Source organism: Scyliorhinus canicula, chromosome 1 (assembly GCF_902713615.1).
Source record: "Scyliorhinus canicula chromosome 1, sScyCan1.1, whole genome shotgun sequence".
In the NCBI taxonomy this organism is placed as follows: domain Eukaryota; kingdom Metazoa; phylum Chordata; class Chondrichthyes; order Carcharhiniformes; family Scyliorhinidae; genus Scyliorhinus; species Scyliorhinus canicula.
This window is the reverse complement of record NC_052146.1, coordinates 15,060,356-15,079,347: the sequence shown is the minus strand read 5'-3', so window position 1 is coordinate 15,079,347 and position 18,992 is coordinate 15,060,356. Positions and strand designations below refer to the sequence as shown.

The 18,992-nt window shown below is 48.1% G+C and overlaps 1 protein-coding gene across 1 annotated transcript in view; it reads left to right on the top strand.

Moving 5' to 3' along the window:
• wscd2 (WSC domain containing 2) overlaps positions 1-18,070 on the top strand; it is a 303,719-nt gene extending 285,649 nt beyond the window's left edge. The window contains exon 8 of the mRNA XM_038812178.1: positions 17,033-18,070. Coding sequence (XP_038668106.1) covers positions 17,033-17,385 — 353 coding nt within the window. The 3' untranslated portion in view covers positions 17,386-18,070. The remainder of the gene's footprint in view (positions 1-17,032) is intronic.
• The last annotated feature ends 922 nt before the right edge of the window (positions 18,071-18,992 follow it).

Sequence of the window (18,992 nt, the reverse complement as noted above, 5' to 3'; positions counted from 1 at the left end):
ATTCTTTGTCCTTGCTTCCAAGATGATCCAATGTGTTGTTGACAAAGAATCCACCAATCAAAAGATTGAAACAAAACTAATTTATTGTATCACTATTAATTAAATGACATTCGCACACTCTACTGAGCTACAGAGAATAATTAAGTAATATTGAATCTGTCTTCCAGTACTCAATAATCTAAATAGTTACTAACTACACTATGATCGAACCTCATGATAACTCTGTCTACTTTAATCTTCTCCTAATGCTATCGCTATGCTTTCTTCTTATGCTACTCCCAGAATTCCCTCAGGGTCTGACTTAAATACAGACAAGCGTTAGCGCCCTCTAGTGTTTGATTGACACAGAGATGGAATTATTAACCTTTCACTAACCTGACTATATACATTTTGTTACACAGACCAGCACATCCTACACCTTCTCAGCCCACTCCTGCCATCTTCAGCAAGTAAATCAGAGACCAGGTGGTTTTTATCGCAGAATTGACCACCAAGGCACAAACCATTGCTTCATGAGATGGAACACTGTGCGAAAAGACGGCAGCATTCACCAAATGGGACTGCAAATTGGCAACCCAGTTGGTGAAATTCGCTCAATGATCCGATTTGGAGGTGGATCATAACATTGATTCACTGCCGCAGGACTGGTAGGGCTGCATGGTAGCACAGTGGTTCCCACTGTTGCTTCACAGTTCCAGGGTCCCAGGTTCGATTCCCGGCTTGGGTCACCGTCTGTGCGGAGTCCGCACGTTCTCCCCGTGTCTGCGTGGGCTTCCTCCAGGTGCTCCGGTTTCCTCCCACTGTCCAAAGAGGTGCAGGTTAGGTAGATTGGCCATGCTAAATTGCCCCTTAGTGTCCAAAAAAGGTTAGGTGGGGTTACGGGGATAGGGTGGAAGTGTGGGGATAGGGTGGAGGTGTGGGCTTAGGGAAAGTGCTCTTTCCAAGGGCCAGTGCAGACTCGATGGGCTGAATGGCCTGCCTTCTGCACTGTAAATTCTGTAATTCTATGATTTTTGTTCATGGAACCCAAGGCTTGTTTGTGCCGTGTGCAGGAGGGTCCTGTTGAGGTGATGCCAGAGAAAAGAGGCCCCTCAGGCAATTGGAGAGAGAAACAAGAGTTAATGTCTTTGGTTCAAAGTGACGATTTCTCAAAACACTTTGGATTCAGGTCTTCTCTGGATCCAGCTCTTCTCTGGATCCAGCTTCTTCTTGAATTCATCACAACATTCCGGTCTCTCTTTTTTTTCTCACCCCCATTTTGACATGTTAGTTTTGTATCAGACTGATGTGCATCATTTTAATAAACCATTCATCTTCCTTAAATTATCATGAAGTGTTTGTTGCAATTCCCAGAAAGACAGATGGCGTCTTCATCTTCTGGTAGTTTTTAAGCTCTTCCGTCAAATGAAGTGTTTCAAAATGTCAAATAAATGCTTGAAGTTGTCGTAGGGAGTTGAGTTATATTCAGCAAAGGCTTTCTTGGACCATCAAAAAGAGATAATTATGGATTGAGTGCGTTATTCTGATGAAATCTCGTGTTTGAGACATAAAAACCTCCAGCTGTACCACTCTGAGGATCTGTATTAGGGTTGCCAGTGTAGACTTGTGTAAGATAGACTTATGAGATATTCGTTCACTGATTCAACTCAATGAGACCCATGCATGGTGTTAACCTTTTAAGTGCTGACTATTTCTGAATCTGCACACCTTCTTCAAGTTGGCTTCTCCCTATCTTTAAAGAAAGGATATGTTCGTTGATTGAAAAGAGCCCATTTACTGCTGGCTTCAACGAAGAGGTCATCAAGGTTGCAAGAGACGCTTGATTGGGAAGTAATTAATTGGCGACGATAATCCCAGGCGGGGTTTTCTACCTCTGTCCCCATCTATCCCTCTGTCCCCATCAGCCCCATCAAGGGGCTGTTTAGCTCACAGGGCTAAATCGCTGGCTTTGAAAGCAGACCAAAGCAAGCCAGCAGCACGGTTCGATTCCCGTAACAGCCTCCCCGAACAGGCGCCGGAATGTGGCGACTAGGGGCTTTTCACAGTAAATTCATTTGAAGCCTACTCGTGACAATAAGCGATTTTCATTTTCATATGGTGTGCTTCGTGGAGGCGGCTCGCACTGTCCGGCGGCGCAATCTTCCGGCCCAGCCACTGTCAACGGGCTTTCTCATTGTTTGCACCACACCAACCCCCCCCCCCCCCCCGCCCCGTTGCTGGGGATCCCGCGGGGGTGGGGTGGGGAGCACTGTCGGCGGGACAGGAAGATCCCGCCAGGGGGGAGGGAGCTAACAGTCGGATAATCTCTGCCCTTGATCATTAAGGCCTGTACTTCAAAGGAGAGACGGCAGCGGGAGACGGTGGGAAAGGGATGGATTCCATGGTTTGGCCCCGAGATAGGATCAGAGGGGCGGGGGTGGGGGGAGATGATGAGTTGTGATTCCAAGTGTCAGGACCAGTGATATGAAGCTGTGAGACTGGGAATTTCCTCAGCATCAGCCTGTTGTCATCGAGCAGATGATGCGCCGGATGAAGCGAGGCCAATACGCTCCCATCCAAAAGTAGGCCCATGGTGGAGTGACCGCTCCACCCATTCCAACCCTCTACCTAGCGGGTCTCTAATGTAAACCCAGAATCATGCGGGCAGGGAAACCAACACACATGGAGTAAAATAAGGGACTGCCTGACACGGGGGTCCAGAAGAGCGCGGCGGGAGCTGTGAGGTCCCACAGACAGGGGGGAGAGTAGGTACTGCGTTGGCCCAAAATTTAAAGATCCAAATTATAGGGGACATGGGGCAGTGGACTCAGGTACGGGCAATCCCGGCAAAATAAGGGACAGTTGGTCACCCCTGGGTGCCCACCAGGAATATTTCACGAGGGCATCTCCCCTGATATCAGGGGCACACTCACCCGAGATCGATAATAACTCACAAGCTTGCAGCATTTCTAACTCACTGCAGGTACAGGCTCGAGGGGCTGAATGGCCTGCGCTTGTACTGTCTCTGTGTCTCAGTTCCACTCTGTCTGCAGTAATGATGCCACTTGCAATGTCAGTCAAAACAAACTCCAGCAGCATCGAGTGTTTTAATTTGACCAAAACCCCTGTGCACAGTCTTGAATAGAAGAGCATTTAAATGTATGGGTTACTTTCCTTTACAAAGCAGGCTGATTGAATTATATCCTGGAACAGAGCCAAACTATGCAAAACTCTCAAGGGTCTTTTCAATGATATGCACAATTGAGCTGTAAAGCTTGTTTGAAATTAACTGTAATACATTGAATGATACATTCAGAATCCTTTTAAATGAAGAAGCAGAATATTTTATTAGGCAGACATTAAAATAAGTATTAACGGAGGGGAAATGTGTTGTTATAGCTCTAATCAAATAGGCAAAGATTAGGGGATTGGGAGTTGCAGTGGTTGGGAACATGGTTCATTTCACCTGTGGCATTACAGTGTAAATCCAGCTTACAACAACGGGGTAACATCGCTCTCTTGGATGGCCACGGAGTTCCTACGCAATTCATGTTGTTAGTTGTTTTATTCCCTTTAATGTTATACAGAGGATGTATGGCACAGAAACGGGCCATTTGGAAACCAGTCCATGCCAGCATTTATACTTTTCCCGAGCCTCCTCCTATACTAACTTCCTGTTTCCATTCCCCTCATAAGCCTGTTACCTTCCCCCGAAATACACTTGTTCGCTTTTCTGATAGAGGAGATGACACTTGTTGGACTACAGTTCCCCGGACACTGACAGCCCTGCAGATCAGTCTGTGCTGTTGGGCCATTTATCACGCAGGGCTCCAGAGCTAACCTTGACTCTGCCCTCACTCCTGCCAGCCCTCCTCTTCATTCCTTCCATGATACTATTGACAGAAAATGGGTGTTCTCGGGCTTTTCTTTCCCCGTATGTGAAACATAGGTAAGAATGAAGGGTAGGCTTCATAATAATACATTTTATTGTCACAAATAGGCTTACATTAACACTGCAATGAAGTTACTGTGAAAATCCCCTAGTTGCCGCATTCCGGCGCCTGTTTGGGTACATAGAGGGAGAATTCAGAATGTCCAATTTACCTAACAAGCACGTCTTTTGGGACTTGTGGGAGGAAACCGGAGCACCCGGAGGAAACTCACACAGACACAGGGAGAATGTGCAGACTCCGCACAGCCAGTGAGCCAAGCCGGGAATCGATCTTGGGACGCAGGGCTCCAGAGCTAACCCTGACTCTGCCCTCACTCCTGTCAGCCCTCCTCTTCATTCCTCCCATGATACTATTGACAGAAAATGGGTGTTCTCGGGCTTTTCTTTCCCTATATGTGAAATGTAGGTAAGAATGAAGGGTAGGCTTCATAATAATAAATTTTATTGTCACAAGTAGGCTTACATTAACACTACAATGAAGTTACTGTGAAAAGCCCCTAGCTGCCACATTCCGGCGCCTGTTCGGGTACACGGAGGGAGAATTCAGAATGTCCAATTTACCTAACAAGCACGTCTTTCGGGACTTGTGGGAGGAAACCGGAGCACCCGGAGGAAACCCACGCAGACACAGGGAGAATGTGCAGACTCCGCACAGCCAGTGAGCCAAGCCAGGAATCGATCTTGGGACCCTGGCGCTGTGAAGCAAGAGTGCTAACCACTGTGCTACCACGCCGCTCTGAAGGATACCACCACCCCCAAGGATATCACCGAGATTGACAAGATGAGATAGGGGTTTACCCAACGAACTTGCACATGTAAAGTCAAGCTCAAGGGAAATAGAGATCGCAGATTCCAATGCTGTCACGTTGTATCCCTGTCTCTCACTCATTACCTGTTGGAAGTGTCCGATCATCCCTGAAGAGATAGTGTATAGGTGATTGCTAGACTGGGTTTTAAAAATCAGAAAGCATTAAGTGGAGAAGATTGGAGTAAGTGGGGATTTCCACAATGTTGATATCCTGAATAGAATGTGTTAGAATAGGGGAGGCAATGGCGTAGTGGCATTGTCATTGGAAGGTACGATCCTTCAAAACAGAGATGAGGAGGAATTTCTTCAACCAGAGGGTGGTGAATCTGTGGAACTCTTTACCGCAGAAGGCTGTGGAGGCCAAATCACTGAGTGTCTTTAAGACAGAGATAGATAGGTTCTTGATTAATAAGGGGATCGGGGTTATGGGGAGAAGGCAGGAGAATGGGGATGAGAAAATATCAGCCATGACTGAATGGCGGAGCAGACTCAATGGGCCAAATGGCCTAATTCTGCGCCTATATCTTACGGTCTTATAATCCAGACCTGGGTTCGAATCCGAGTTTGACTTCAAAATAAAAACAATCTGGAATTAAGAGTCTAATGATGACCATGCAACAATTGTCGATTGTCATAAAAGCTCATCTGGTTCAGTAAGTCCTTTAGGGAAGGAAATCTGCCATCCTTACATGGACTGCCCTACATGTGAAACCAGGCCCATAGTTGACTCTAAATGCCCTCTGAAATGGCCTGGCAAGCCACTCAGTTCAACGAGCAATTAGGGGTGGACAATAATTGCTGGCAATGCCCAGCAATGCTCCCATCTCAGGGAAGAATAAAGAAAAAAACAGGACTAGGGGACAATTCAATGTTTGCAGCGATAAGTGGACTTGAGTGGAAGTTGTTCGCCCACCTTTACGCACTGTGGAGTAGCAGTAATTTAAGTTCCCTCTTCGTCCCTCAACCCGCCTGAAATTACGCAGGAGCCATTACCTCATAGCAATTGGTATGGACTCAGTGTGGGGTGGGACTGTTGAGTATTAAGCAAAAAACACACATGTACTGCGGAATGTCAGAATTAATTATGCCACGCAGACAGCAACCCATTCAACTGGCATGTCAAGTTTTGGAAATTGACATGAAATTCACAACTCCACACAAGGTAGATGTTATCTTTTTAATAATCTTATTTTTTGTTATGGTTTTTAAACTCGTGTTGATTTTATAGAACAAAATAAATGATGCCCCGGAGCCCGTTAAATTGTAAACTCTCTTATGACAGACGCTGGTTGTAAAAATATGCTCATTAGACCTGTCTTCACCCCAGGGAAGATCATTAATTTACAGATTCAAATCCAATGGGGGTTGCCTGATAATGAAGAGATAACTAAATTGGTGCATCGTACTGCAATTAAATACCCTGACAACTGGCTGATCTACACAGCTGAATGTCACAGGTCACTCAAAGCTTGATTGCATTTTTTTGTCTCTGATGTTCTCACGGTGTTACCTTGCAGATGAGACAAAATTGACTCCAAAGTGTTCTATTCACCGTGCTTCCAATTGAATTCCCAGCTTGTAACAACATCAGCGACACTCCTAACACAGGCTGATGGCCGTCTGTGAATCTGTGTGGCCCTCGGGAGAGTCGCTGCTTCACCACTCTCCAAGATCTTGGTTCACGAGCGAGCCGGGTGCGGAACGTCGGGCCGAGCTGGGATTTGGTGCAAGCTTTTTCTTCACGCCAAAGTGCTGGTCCAGTCTTGTCCATGGGAGCTTTCCCTTGTTTCCTGACATGCCGCACCCGATGCTCTGTGGAGTGCGGAGATGGAAAAGCGGAGAGCACATTGTAGTAAGTTGTGTGGCTGGGGAGGGGCGGTGAGGGAGGAACAGTGCATCATACTTTAATTGTCTATTGTGTTTCGGGAAAGATCCACATGTGTTTAATAATAATAGTAATCGTTTATTGTCACAAGTAGGCTTCAACGAAGTTGCTGTGAAAAGCCCCTAGTTGCCACATTCGGGCGGCTGTTCGGGGAGGCCGGTACGGGAATTGAACCTGTGCTGCTGGCCATGTCCTGCATTACGAGCCAGCTATTTAGCCCACTGTGCTAAACCAGCCCTGTTTATAGCTGCAGTCCTCATGGATGCCAGAGCAGCCACATTCATGGAGAATTGCTGGTTGAGTTTTCTGAGAGTGGGTATTCATCTGTCACTGGGGTGCAAAGGGCTTTGAAAATGGGGAACATTAAGCCCTTGCACTGTCACATACAAAAAGTTGCTCTGCATTCTTCTGACCTCTATATTTTAAAGTTACATTAAAATCTGCACCATAATACTGACCTGAGATGTTGTCAAGAAATATTTCCATGGTGCTCTCATTTCCTTTTCCAGTTTTTATTCCCCTCAATGCTTTGTTGCAAAGTATCGGCATTATGGAAGAAATATATTTTGGTGCCACTCTGTTAATAGTTCAGCTAGTCAGTGAACAATGTTTGATTTTAATATTTTATACATAGCTTGGTAGGATTCCGACTTGGAGCGTGGGTTAATGATGTAAAATGATTGCGGAGCATACAGTAGATTATTATGAAGTAGTGTTGACTTTTCATGCGATCCACAATTTGACAGCTCCTATGAGTAATTCAAACCCCCAAATGCCACCACCAATCTCCCTTACCCAATTGTAAGATAATAATGGAGGAATAATACATAACGGATGGACGTCATGGTGGCACATGGTTAGCACTGCTGCCTCACAGAGCCCGGGCACCCGGGTTCAATTCCAGCCTCGGGTGACTGTCTGTGCGGAGTCTGCACGTTCTGCCCGTGTCTGGGTGGGTTTCCTCCGGGCGCTTCGGTTTCCTCCCACAGTCCAAAGATGTGCAGGTTAGGTGGATTGGCCACGCTAAATTGCCCCTTAGTGTCCAAAGATGTGTAGGTTTGGTTAAGGGGTTATGGGGATAGGAGGGGGGATTGGGCCTGGTGGAGTGCACTTTCAAAGGTTCGGTGTGTGGTGATATGCATCACTGTAAATACACAAGGGGTCAATGTAAATACACTAAGACTAAGTAAACACTAGAGGGAGCACCAGAAACGTCATGACATGCAGACATACAGCTAATGAACACATAGAATAGGACACGACCAATGGGCAGTCAGGACACCCAGAGGTGACACTACCACAAGGGGGCAACCCATATAAAAGGACAGGGCACACATGCTCTGTCTCTTTCCACAGCCAACACTTAGAGAGAAGGACAGGGGAAGATCAGGAGCATCACACCCACCACGTGGCTTAGAGCAGACTGGTTAGTTAGACTGAGTTACTATAGCAAGATTAGCAGGAGAGTCGAACTCATAGAGAACTGTGCTAATGGTTCAATAAATCACATTGAACTTACTTCAAAGTCTGGAGTATCGTTTGGTCAAAGCTGCATTGAGTTGCAGCCTGTGTTATCCCAGAGTACATAACACATCACGGTGCAGACTCAATGGGCCGATTGGCCTCCTTCCACACTGCATGTTTTCTAGAATTCTATGAATCCTGTGGCCAGTTCGGATTCACCTGGCAGAGAGCTAGACTGTCAGTATTATTGCAGTGGTGACAACACCCTTGATTCAATCATCTGACCGTTCACTCTATTATGTTAGACCGAGGCTTTCGTTCCGCCCACATGGTACGTCAAAACAATACCACTTGGTTCTCAGTCACCGCACAGAGTCTTTTTGCATAAGACAAAATACTGCATGCTGTTTCATTCCTACAACCCATCGTCCGTCCACTCTCCACCTCCACAAACACTGAAGTTCAAACCTAGAAGTTGCCTCCTGCCCTGACTCTGGGAGACCGAATAAGATATAAAAGCAGATATTAGGAAGTGAGATTTGATTTAATCTCATGGGTCTGAAAACCTTCAGCCCGTGGTCGGTGAATGCTCTTTGAACTCTTCAAACTGAATGTAAGTGATTTACCGATTTCATGACACCCGAACAGGGCAGCACGGTAGCACAGTGGTTAGCACTGTGGCTTCACAGCGCCAGGGTCCCAGGTTCGATTCCCCCCTGGGTCACTGTCTGTGCAGAGTCTGCACGTTCTCCCCGTGTCTGCGTGGGTTTCCTCTCGGTGCTCCGGGGCGGGATTACCCGGGGCCGGCGTCAATCCCACCCCAGCCATGTCCCGAATTCTCCGCCCCCCAAGATTCAGCGGGGGCGGGAATCGCACCGCGCCGGTCGGCGGGCCTCCCGCGGTGATTCTCCGGCCCGCGATGGGATGAAGTCCCGCCGCTGACAGGCCTCTCCCGCCGGCGTGGATTAAACCACCTACCGGATTGGCGGCGCGGGCGGGCTCCGGGTTCCTGGGGGGGGGTGCGAAGGGAGATCTGACCCTGGGGGTTGCCCCCAGGGTGGCCTGGCCCGCAATCGGGGCCCACCGATCGGCGGGCGGGACTGTGCCGTGGGGGAACCCTCCCCTGCGCATGCAGCCGCTGATGCTCCGGCGCCTGCGTGGATTTACGCCGGCCAGCGTAGTCCTTTTTAGTGAGGGCTTGGCCCCTAAAGGTGCGGAGAATTGGGGCAGCCCGATGCCGGAGTGGTTCACGCCACTCCGACACGCCGACCGCCCCGTCGGGTTGGGGAGAATCCCGGCCCCGGTTTCCTCCCACAGTCCAAAAGACGTGCAGGTTAAGTGGATTGGCCTTGACAAATTGCCCTTAGTGACAAAAAAGGTTAGATGGGGTTATTGGGTTGCGGGTATAGGGTGGAAGTGAGGGCTTAAGTGGGTCGGTGCAGACTCGATGGGCTGAATGGCCTCCTTCTGCACCGTATGTTCTATGTACTATTTAAAAGCAGTGTTGGATTGGCTGTTAAAATGAGATCTCTCATTTTATGGGTGTCCTTTGACCTCTTCTTTCGCCTTCTTTCCCTGACCCCAATCTAGCAGGTCCTTTTGGAAAAATTATGTAAGCTACAGGCAACAAACCCCATTTTTAAAAATAAATTGAGAGTACCCAATTTTCTTTTACAATTAAGGAGCAATTTAGCTTGGCCAACCCACCTAACCTGTGCATTCTTGGGTTGTGGGGGTGAGACCCACGCGGACACGGGGAGAATGTGCAAACTCCACACGGACAGTGGCTCGGGGCTGGGATCGAACCCGGGTCCTCAGCGTCGTGAAGCAGCAGTGCTAACCACTGCGCCGCCGTGCCGCCCTGCAATCCCCATTTTGACACAAGGATCATTGTTTGCTTCACAAGCGATCAGTCATCAGAGTCAGAGCCTTAGTCAGTATGTGAAGAAACCGGGCGGGATTCTCCCGTCTGACGGCAGAGTGTTGACGCCGTCGTAAAAACAGGAGAGTTTAACGACGGCGTCATCAGACCGCTAAGTGCAGCGTTCCTCTGCCCTACAGGAGGCCGGCATGGCACTGGGGCAACCCACAGCGCTCCAGCGGCAGATACTGGCCTCAAACGTGCGCCGCGGATCTGCGCATGTGTCGCTGCGACCGGGGCGAATGCGCACATGCGTGGTAGCGTCCTTCTCCGTGCTGGCCTTGTCGCAACATGGCGTACGGCTACAGGGGCCGGCGTGGATTAAAAGAGGCCACCACCAGGAGAGGCCGGCCCATCGATCGGTAGACCCTGATCGCGGGCCAGGCCACGGGGGAGGTCCCCCCCTGGGGTCGGACCCACCCCCCCCCCCCCCCCCCCCCCCCCCCCTCCCCCCCAACCAGGCCGCCTCCAACAGGATGGATGCTGAGGTCCCGCTGTCTAAGACCAGATGTGTACGGCGCCGGCAGGACTTGGGCTTTCTTGGTGGCCACTCGGCCCATCCCGGCGGAGACTCGCCGAGCGGCCGCGTAGAGCGGCCCACAACCGGCGCCGCGCCGACCGCACCGGTACCAATTCTACGGTGAGGACCAGTGTCGGGGCGTCATCGCATGTATCACGCCCGGCCCGGCGATTCTCCGAACCGGCGTGGGGTGAGAGAATCCCGCCCGATATTGCCAAATGATTCCACTGCTGCTCAACTTTCCTGTCGCACTTGGAACTGTTAAGACATGTTACTGTTGCTTCAAGTCCGAGCACATAGCCTAGGCTGACACTTCAGCACGTTCTGAGAGAATGCAACATTGTTCAAAGTGTTTCAATTTCAGCATTTCTGGGGTTCTAATCAATTAATGCTCGCTGCGCCTGCAGGTAAAGATTGAAACACAGAAAATAGGAATAAGAGTAGACCATCCAGCACTTCGAGCATGTTCTGCCATTCAGCATGATCATGGCCGATTCTCTCTCTTAGCTCCCGAGTTCCGCGCTCTGCCCAAACCCCTTGACACCTTTGGAGTCTCGAAATCTAGGTACTTGCTCAGATTGGCGAATTTACACATCACACACCCAAACAGAAAATGCTACACGACCTTTAAGCTGTCGCATGAGTGGAGTTACTCAGCACTGAAAGAATAAAATTAATACATCTGATTGGAGGGCGAGCCCGCTCCCTGGCTTTTAATTGACTCCCCATTTCAAAATAGCAGTGCGTGTGCCTGCGCAGGGTCAGGTCTCGGAACTATCCCCATGTCAGGTCCCCAACCCTTGAATGAGAAATCAGCCCGTGGCGTCATTGTGGCACAGGGGGAAGCCATTCGGCCTGTTGGGTGAGATTTACCGAGCAACGCACCGCGTGTTTAGCGGTGGTGGCCCGTCATTGGCCGGCAGTGGGATCGTACGGTCTCTGGCCTTGTCAATGGGGTTTCCCATTGAATCGCCCCGCGCCGCCAGCCACAGTCGGTGGGTCCAGAAGATCCCGCCGGTGTGAGCAGCCAAACAATCTCACCTATTGAATCTATGCCGGCTCTCTGTAGAGGAATCTAATCAGTCCTGTTCCCCCACTCTAAATCTGAACCCGTATTTTGGAGCGGGAGTTGTCGATCCATCCACAGAATTCACAGGAAAGGAATATGAGCACTTACCTGTTTACATTGAGCATAACTGCTTGAGACGTCAACTTTTTACTTTCAGCTAAGTGAAAGGTCAAAGTTCATTGTGTGGATATTGCCGTGGGTGAAATACCATGGATGAAAGCAAGTCAAATCAAGAGTTGTACTTCAAAGCCAAGTGTTTCTGGATAAAACATCTTTGCAGGTGACTCTAGGGGGGTCTTCATAAGAACATAAGAAATAGAACAAAGAATAAGGTGGCTTGGCCCAATCTTTCCTGGACATCAATAAAGTTTTCCTTGTCCAGAGGGTACAGGTTGATGTCGATGCTAATGGACATCTGGCAAGGCTGACATCTGTATGTTTAACATGCCTGCAGAAAATGGGACTGCTACACAGAGCCAAGCTGCAAATGACAGGGGGTTTTTTTTTTCAGAAAGAAGCAAGTATCAAATCAGAGACAGTGAGCCCGTTCAACTTATTTTGGGTTTTGTGGTTTTGCATTTGCGTGGATGCAGAAAATGGAATACTTCCTCATTCCAGAAATCCATTGCTAGTGTCCAGCCCTCCAGATTACACGATAACAGAGGTTAAAAATATATCAAAGCTCCCTGTCATCTGCTTCAAAACCAGTGGTGGGGCACACTCTAGTTTGTAAGGGACATGACGTCCACCTACTCAACCTCAGCACAGCATCCATTACTGATCCGAGCAGCATGGTAGCACAGTGGTTAGCACTGTTGCTTCACATCACCAGGGACCTGGGGTCGATTCCCGGCTTGGGATTGGATTGGATTGGATTTGTTTATTGTCACGTGTACCGAGGAACAGAGAAAAGTTTTTTTCTGTGAGCAGCTCAACAGATCATTAAGTACGTGGGAAGAAAAGGGAATAAAAGAAAATACATAATAGGGCAACACAAGATATTCAATGGAACTACATAAGCACCGGCATCGGGTGAAGCATACAGGGTGTAGTGTTAATGAGGTCAGTCCAGAAGAGGGTCATTTAGGAGTCTGGTGACAATGGAGAAGAAGCTGTTTTTGAGTCTGTTTGTACGTGTCTGTGTCACTGTGCAGTCCGCACGTTCTCCCCGTGTCTGCCTGGGTTTCCTCCGGGTGCACGAGACCCTTTGAATGAGTACTCTCCCCATGTTCACCCCGCCTCATCGCAGTGCAGCATGGTAGCACAGTGGTTAGCACTGTTGCTTCACAGCTCCAGGGTCCCAGGTTCAATTCCCGGCTTGGGTCACTGTCTGTGTCGATTTTGCCCGTTCTCCCCATGTCTGTGTGGGTTCCCCCCCGGGTGCTACTGTTTCCTCCCACAAAGTCCCAAAAGACTTGTCAGTTGAATTGGACATTCTGAATTCTCCCTCAGTGTACCTCAACAGGCGCCGGAGTGCGGCGGCAAGGGGATTTTCACAGTAACGTCATTGCAGTGTTGTCTACTTGTGACAATAAAGATTATTATTATTATTATATGGGACAATTTCCCACTCCACCCATTTTGTTCATCCTCAGTGCAATTGTTGCCAAATTGTGGGTATTTTACAACTGTGGCTCAATGTCCACTGGGTTGATGCTGCCCACGCCAACCTCTCATCGGAAGCTGCCAGTTGGTAAAGATGGAGAGTTCCACCTCAACAGTCTGATGCTTCACGCAAACCCAAATTCCTAAAAGCAGATCTCGCTGTCCTCCAGTTATCCTTGCCAGGGGAGAATTTGGAATGCAAGGTGGGAGCGCATAAAATTCCAAGCAACAGCCAGGATAACGGAAGACCAGTGATGGGCAACCTAGTCTGGCAAATGGGCATCAAGAGTGACCCTCCCTCATCTCAGTGGCCACAAGATTGAAATTGGCACGTTCGCTAACCACAAACACATGAATAGGTTGAAATACATTTAATACACGGCGAATATTTCATAACGAATTATAGAAAATGCTTAATCATCTGCACATTGATATATTAATATTGTCGTGCTACAGTTGTATAGAATCTGGGTAAGTGTAGAAGCCATTAAGGCTGCCCTTGGAATATTGCGCACAATTCTGGTCACCACACTACCAGAAGGATGTGGAGGTGTTGGAGAGGGTGCAGAGGAGGTTTACCAGGATGCTGCCTAGTCTGGAGGGTGTTAGCTATGTGGAGAGGCTGAATAGACTCTGTTTTCATTAGAATGACGGAGGTTGAGGGGTGACCTGATGGAGGTTTACAAGATTATGAGGGACATGGATAGAGTGGATGGACAAACATTCTTTCCCAGGGTGGAGGGGTCAGTCAGCAGGGTGCATATGTTTAAGGTCCGTGGGGCAATGTTTAGAGGAGATGTGCGAGGGAAATGTTTTGCACAGAGGGTGGTGAGTGCCTGGAACGTGTTGCCAGGGGAGGTGTGGAAGCAGATACATTAACGGCGTTCAAAAGGCATCTTGGCAAATACATGGATAGGATGGGTATAGAGGGATACGGCACTAGTAGCTGCTGAGGGTTTGGGCCAAGGGTGGTATCATGACCGGTACAGGCTTGGGGGGGGGCTGAAGGGCCTGTGCTGTATTGTTCTTTGTTCTAGAACAGTCATTAACTTCAAACAGTAAATATTTACAAAAGAAAAATTTACAGTTTGGGCGCAGAGGGAGTGCATGGCTCTCACAGTCAATATTGTGAGCAATCAGCACACACCTCACTGCACTTGACCTCGCTTCACGTGCAAATCACTTCAGTCACACCGGTAGGGAAAAAGCTACAGGGATGGAAATCAGCGGAATGTGGCAACTCTGTGCGTGGGCAATGGTCAACAAAGTGTCTGGTGAGCCGCACTCAGAACCTAGATGGTCCGCATATGGCCCCCACGCCACTGCCCAAAAAGAACTGCAGGGGGTGGAAAAGATCCTACATTGAGAAGTGTTGAATTAATGATTTAGTGGCCAGTCACATTATGTTCCTGAAGATGTTGTTCGTGATGGAGGTCACGAGTGCTCAATTGCTCATGGAATTCTACGCAAACTATGGCAGGAGATGTTACGGTGTGAGCACTGTAACAACATTGCCACGATAAGACCCAGCTCCAGACATGTTGCCCCAGCTGTTGCCTTTGCCAGAAACTGACGCATCTGTTAAATTGTCACACTGTTCCGTGGCATTAGTTTTATGATCTCCTCGGGGCCATTGTAAAGCAAAGTTTTATGTGCTGTGATTACACAAGGTGAATTGCCCTATATCTGCTTAATGAAACAGCTTCTGTCCCCTGATGATTCAGTGGGGACTTGGCCACGGTTAGCTGCTTAATCAGGCATCTGCTCTGTGTATCTGACTGGGAGAACAGAACAAGGATTTCAGACACTCGAGCATCACTGGGCTTGCACCCAGCTAACCAAGCCAGGAGACTGATGTGGAAAGTTGAGATATGTTTGAGGCTGATGGGGCTACTTTTTCCAAGGAAAGGGTATGAAGTATTTTCAAAAGTTCTTCAACATATTCATTATTGCATATTGACAAAGACGTTCTGCATGCAGGAGGATGGGGCTATGGATTTTATGATGCCACCCCTCTTTTAGGATCCGTTACATCGGCTACTAGCTGGTCCCTTTTGGGATATTCGCCCATGTGATGCAAACATGCAGCCAATGAACACATAGAATAGGACACAACCAATGAGCAGTCAGGACACTCAGGGGTGGTATCTCACTATAAAAGGGATAAGACACTCACACCCCGCCTCTTTCCACAGACCAGCATCTACAGAGTGAGACAGGGTGTATCCTCAGCATCACACCCCAGCACGTGGCTTAGAGCAAGGCTGGTTCAGTTAGACTGAGTTACTACATTTAGATTAGCAGAGAGTCGAACTCATTGAGAACTGTGCTAATAGTTCAATAAAACACATTGAACTCACTTCAAAGTCTGGAGCATCTTTTACTCAAAACTGCATCAAGTGGCAGCTTGTGTTATTCCAAATTACCTATCACAATATGGTACCAGGAGTCTGTTCAATCTAGTTAGTTCAACTCCGCAAGATCGCTTGTGTTATTCCAAATTACCTAACACAACAGTGACCATAGAGATGTGATGCAGGTGCCTTGATGACTTCACCTTATCAGCATATTTTCCTCCACTATTCAGCACTTGACCATGTAGAGCCTCCTTTTAATGTGGTGCTGTATTTGTTTATCATTGCAAGTTTCCTCACCTGTTTTCCTGAAAAGCAACAGGAGGTTGAAAACCAAAAAAAAAAAAAATTTTTTGGTGAGTACTAATTTGGTCGATTCAGCTATGTATAAGCCACCATGTTTATGTCATCCTGTAATGTTGTTCGAGTGATACCATTTTAGATGGCAGAAGCATGAGGCAGCCATTTTGAACCGTGTCAGAAACAAGTCCAACGTCCTTGTTGACTTGCAAAGAGGTGAGGTAAACTGTGCAAGGTAAAACCTTGGACTCAAAAACAAGTGCTGGCAACACAGCAGAGAGAGAACTTGTCATGTTTCCAACAGAAACCTTCTACCAGCACCCAACGGGGAAAAAAAACAGTTCAGACCAGTGTTATTATTTCCTAGTTTTTACCGTTTTTTCCTTCTGGGAAATAAAAAAGCGAGGCCTTCGTTTTCACGTTCAATGACAGACCTCAGTAACCTCATGGCTCGGCCTCAAAGTTAATCAACTGCGTGCTACAACTGGCTCCGTTAGGAAATGCGGCTGCAGTTTTAGTCCCAGCCGTACAACTTTGAGGTGGAGGCCCGGCCTGCAGTGGGTTTGTGGACTTCAGCTGAGCGACGGCAGATGGCTTGTGTTAGGAGGGACGGTGAGGGGAACCAGTCAGCGGTTTTCATTCTTGACTCACGCTCAGGAAATCCATGCAGAAAATGTGTGCAGGTCAATACGGGGTGAGGTCAGAACTGGGTTTGGGAATGATGCCCTCCGCGGTCAAGAGCCTGCTGACGTTCCAGGTGGATGTGATGCTCGGAGGCAGCTACATGGCACCGGGTAATCTCCGCCTCGCCTTGGCGATAAATATTGAGAGTGGAAAAAACATACCAGCATTTATTTTTCATGTGCACCTGAGTTCAAGTTAAATTAGATGTAAAAGGGGCGGCACGGTGGCGTAGTGGTTAGCACTTCTGCTTCACGGCGCCAAGTCCCAAGTTCGATTAAGGCTCTGGGTTACTGCCCCTGTGGAGTTTGCACATTCTCCCCGCGTTTGCATGGGTTTCGCCCCCACAACCCAATGATGTGCAGGGTCGGTGGATTGGCCACGTGAATTGGAGAAAATGAATTGGGTACTCTTTAAAAAAAAATTTTTTTTAATTTGATGTTAAAAAAAAGAAGCCTTTATGAATTTTAATATTTTATCTTTTTGTTTGATAGAGTGGCCTGAGTTTGTGAAAAACTATGCACCATGGTGGGCTTCACACACACTCGATTGGCTAAAGTACGGCAAGAAAGTCCTGGTGGTCCATTACGAAGACTTGAAACACGACCTCTTTAACCAGCTGAAACAAATGGTGTCCATTCTGGGCCTCAATGTCTCCGACGACCGGCTCCTATGTGTCGAGAGCCAAAAGGACGGCAATTTCAAACGCTCTGGCATTCGGAAACTGGAATATGATCCCTACACACCCGAGATGAGGAAGATGATTGACGGTTTCATCAAGACCATTGACCTGTCCCTCAAACTGAGAAACCTTACTGGCGTCCCTGAGGATTATGCCCCCAGATGATGATGTCGGTAAACGCACTCGAAACATGGCTGTGTTTCCCTTCCCTTTCCCCGGCCAGGACTCCTTTACACCCAATGGGTGGCTCCTCTTTAGTATTCTGCAGCTAATAGCTTTCCAGGTGCATCAACTATCTAGAGAACAAGGTCACCAAACACAGCTGGGTTAGTAACCGCATAGCATAGACATGCCAGAAGACAATCTTTAGGAAGCGGGGAGTCACGTGGCTCAGTGACCTAGTATTCATGCTACTTAAAAGGAGGAATCAGATTGGCGAATGAGCGCCACAGCGCGAAGGGACTGAACAATACGCTTAGTTATTGCTTTTATTGTTTTGCTTGAGATGAACTGGGCTGAGTTGCAGAAGGAAGGGGTTGTCCCTAAGAAATATCAAAGGGATCTGGTCATCTCTTAGTTGATTGGAGTGAAGATGGGGGAATGGAGTAAGTGACAGCTGAAGCCTCATTGTTAATATAGAGGGAAGTGGGGAGAGGATGGGGATGAGCTGGAGGGAAGCGAATGCTTTTCGATTTGAGCTGTTACCAAACGCCCGCCTGTATCAATACAATGATGGCCGATGATTTTTAAAATTTAGAGTACCCAATTCATTTTTTTTTCAATTAAGGGGCAATTTAGCGTGGCCAATCCACCTACCTTGCATATTATTATTATTATCTTTGGGTCGTGGGGGCGAAACCCACGCAAACACGGGGAGAATGTGCAAACTCCACACGGACAGTGACCCAGGGCCGGGATTAAACCCAGGCGCCATGAGGCAACAGTTCTAACTACTGCACCACCATGCTACCACAATGATGGCCGATGGTTAACAGTGTGTGAAGCAGCTGAATGCCACCAGCAGTCGATTCGTAGATTGAGAAAATAGCCGTTGCCTTTTCCTCCATATGCATCTCGGAATTTGCATTGCTTTTGGGCAGTCACTGTCGTCTCTTGTTCAGGACTGTCATGGCCAGTCAGCAAGTGCACTTGATTTGGCTAACACGTCTAATGTGAGGAGACAGCACACCCAGTTCGCATACTCCTTTTCAGACTGCACTTCAGAACGCAATTAACCATTCCTGACCTCCGCCACCTGCCAGACAGTGGCAGCTCATTTTAAGATGAATCAAATATATCTTGCGACCAGATATCTGGGAATAGTAGTGGCTCTCACCTCGCTGACAGAGCAACAGACGGCTGACACTGTGATGTGCGCCATTTGCTGGCAGAGGCCCGACTGCTCTGATTGTACAATCCATTATAGCTTTAGTTTGGGCTTAACACTGGAAAGGAGGATGCTGTTCGCTTCCACTGTATAGTTCCTGAAGGATGAGAGTAAGTAGGTACGTGATTGGCGCCTGCTGTAATTTCACCAAACAATAATAATAATCGCCTATTGTCACGAGTAGGCTTCAATGAAGTTACTGTGAAAAACCCCTAGTCGCCACATTCCGGCGCCTGTTCGAGGAGGCAGGTACGGGAATTGAACCCCGCGCTGCTGGCCTTGTTCTGCATTATAAACCAGCTGTTTAGCCCGCTGTGCTAAACCAGTCCCAAGTGTGTTACGTAGGGTTACATACAGAGGGAGTAAAGTTTTGCCGTAATGAAGG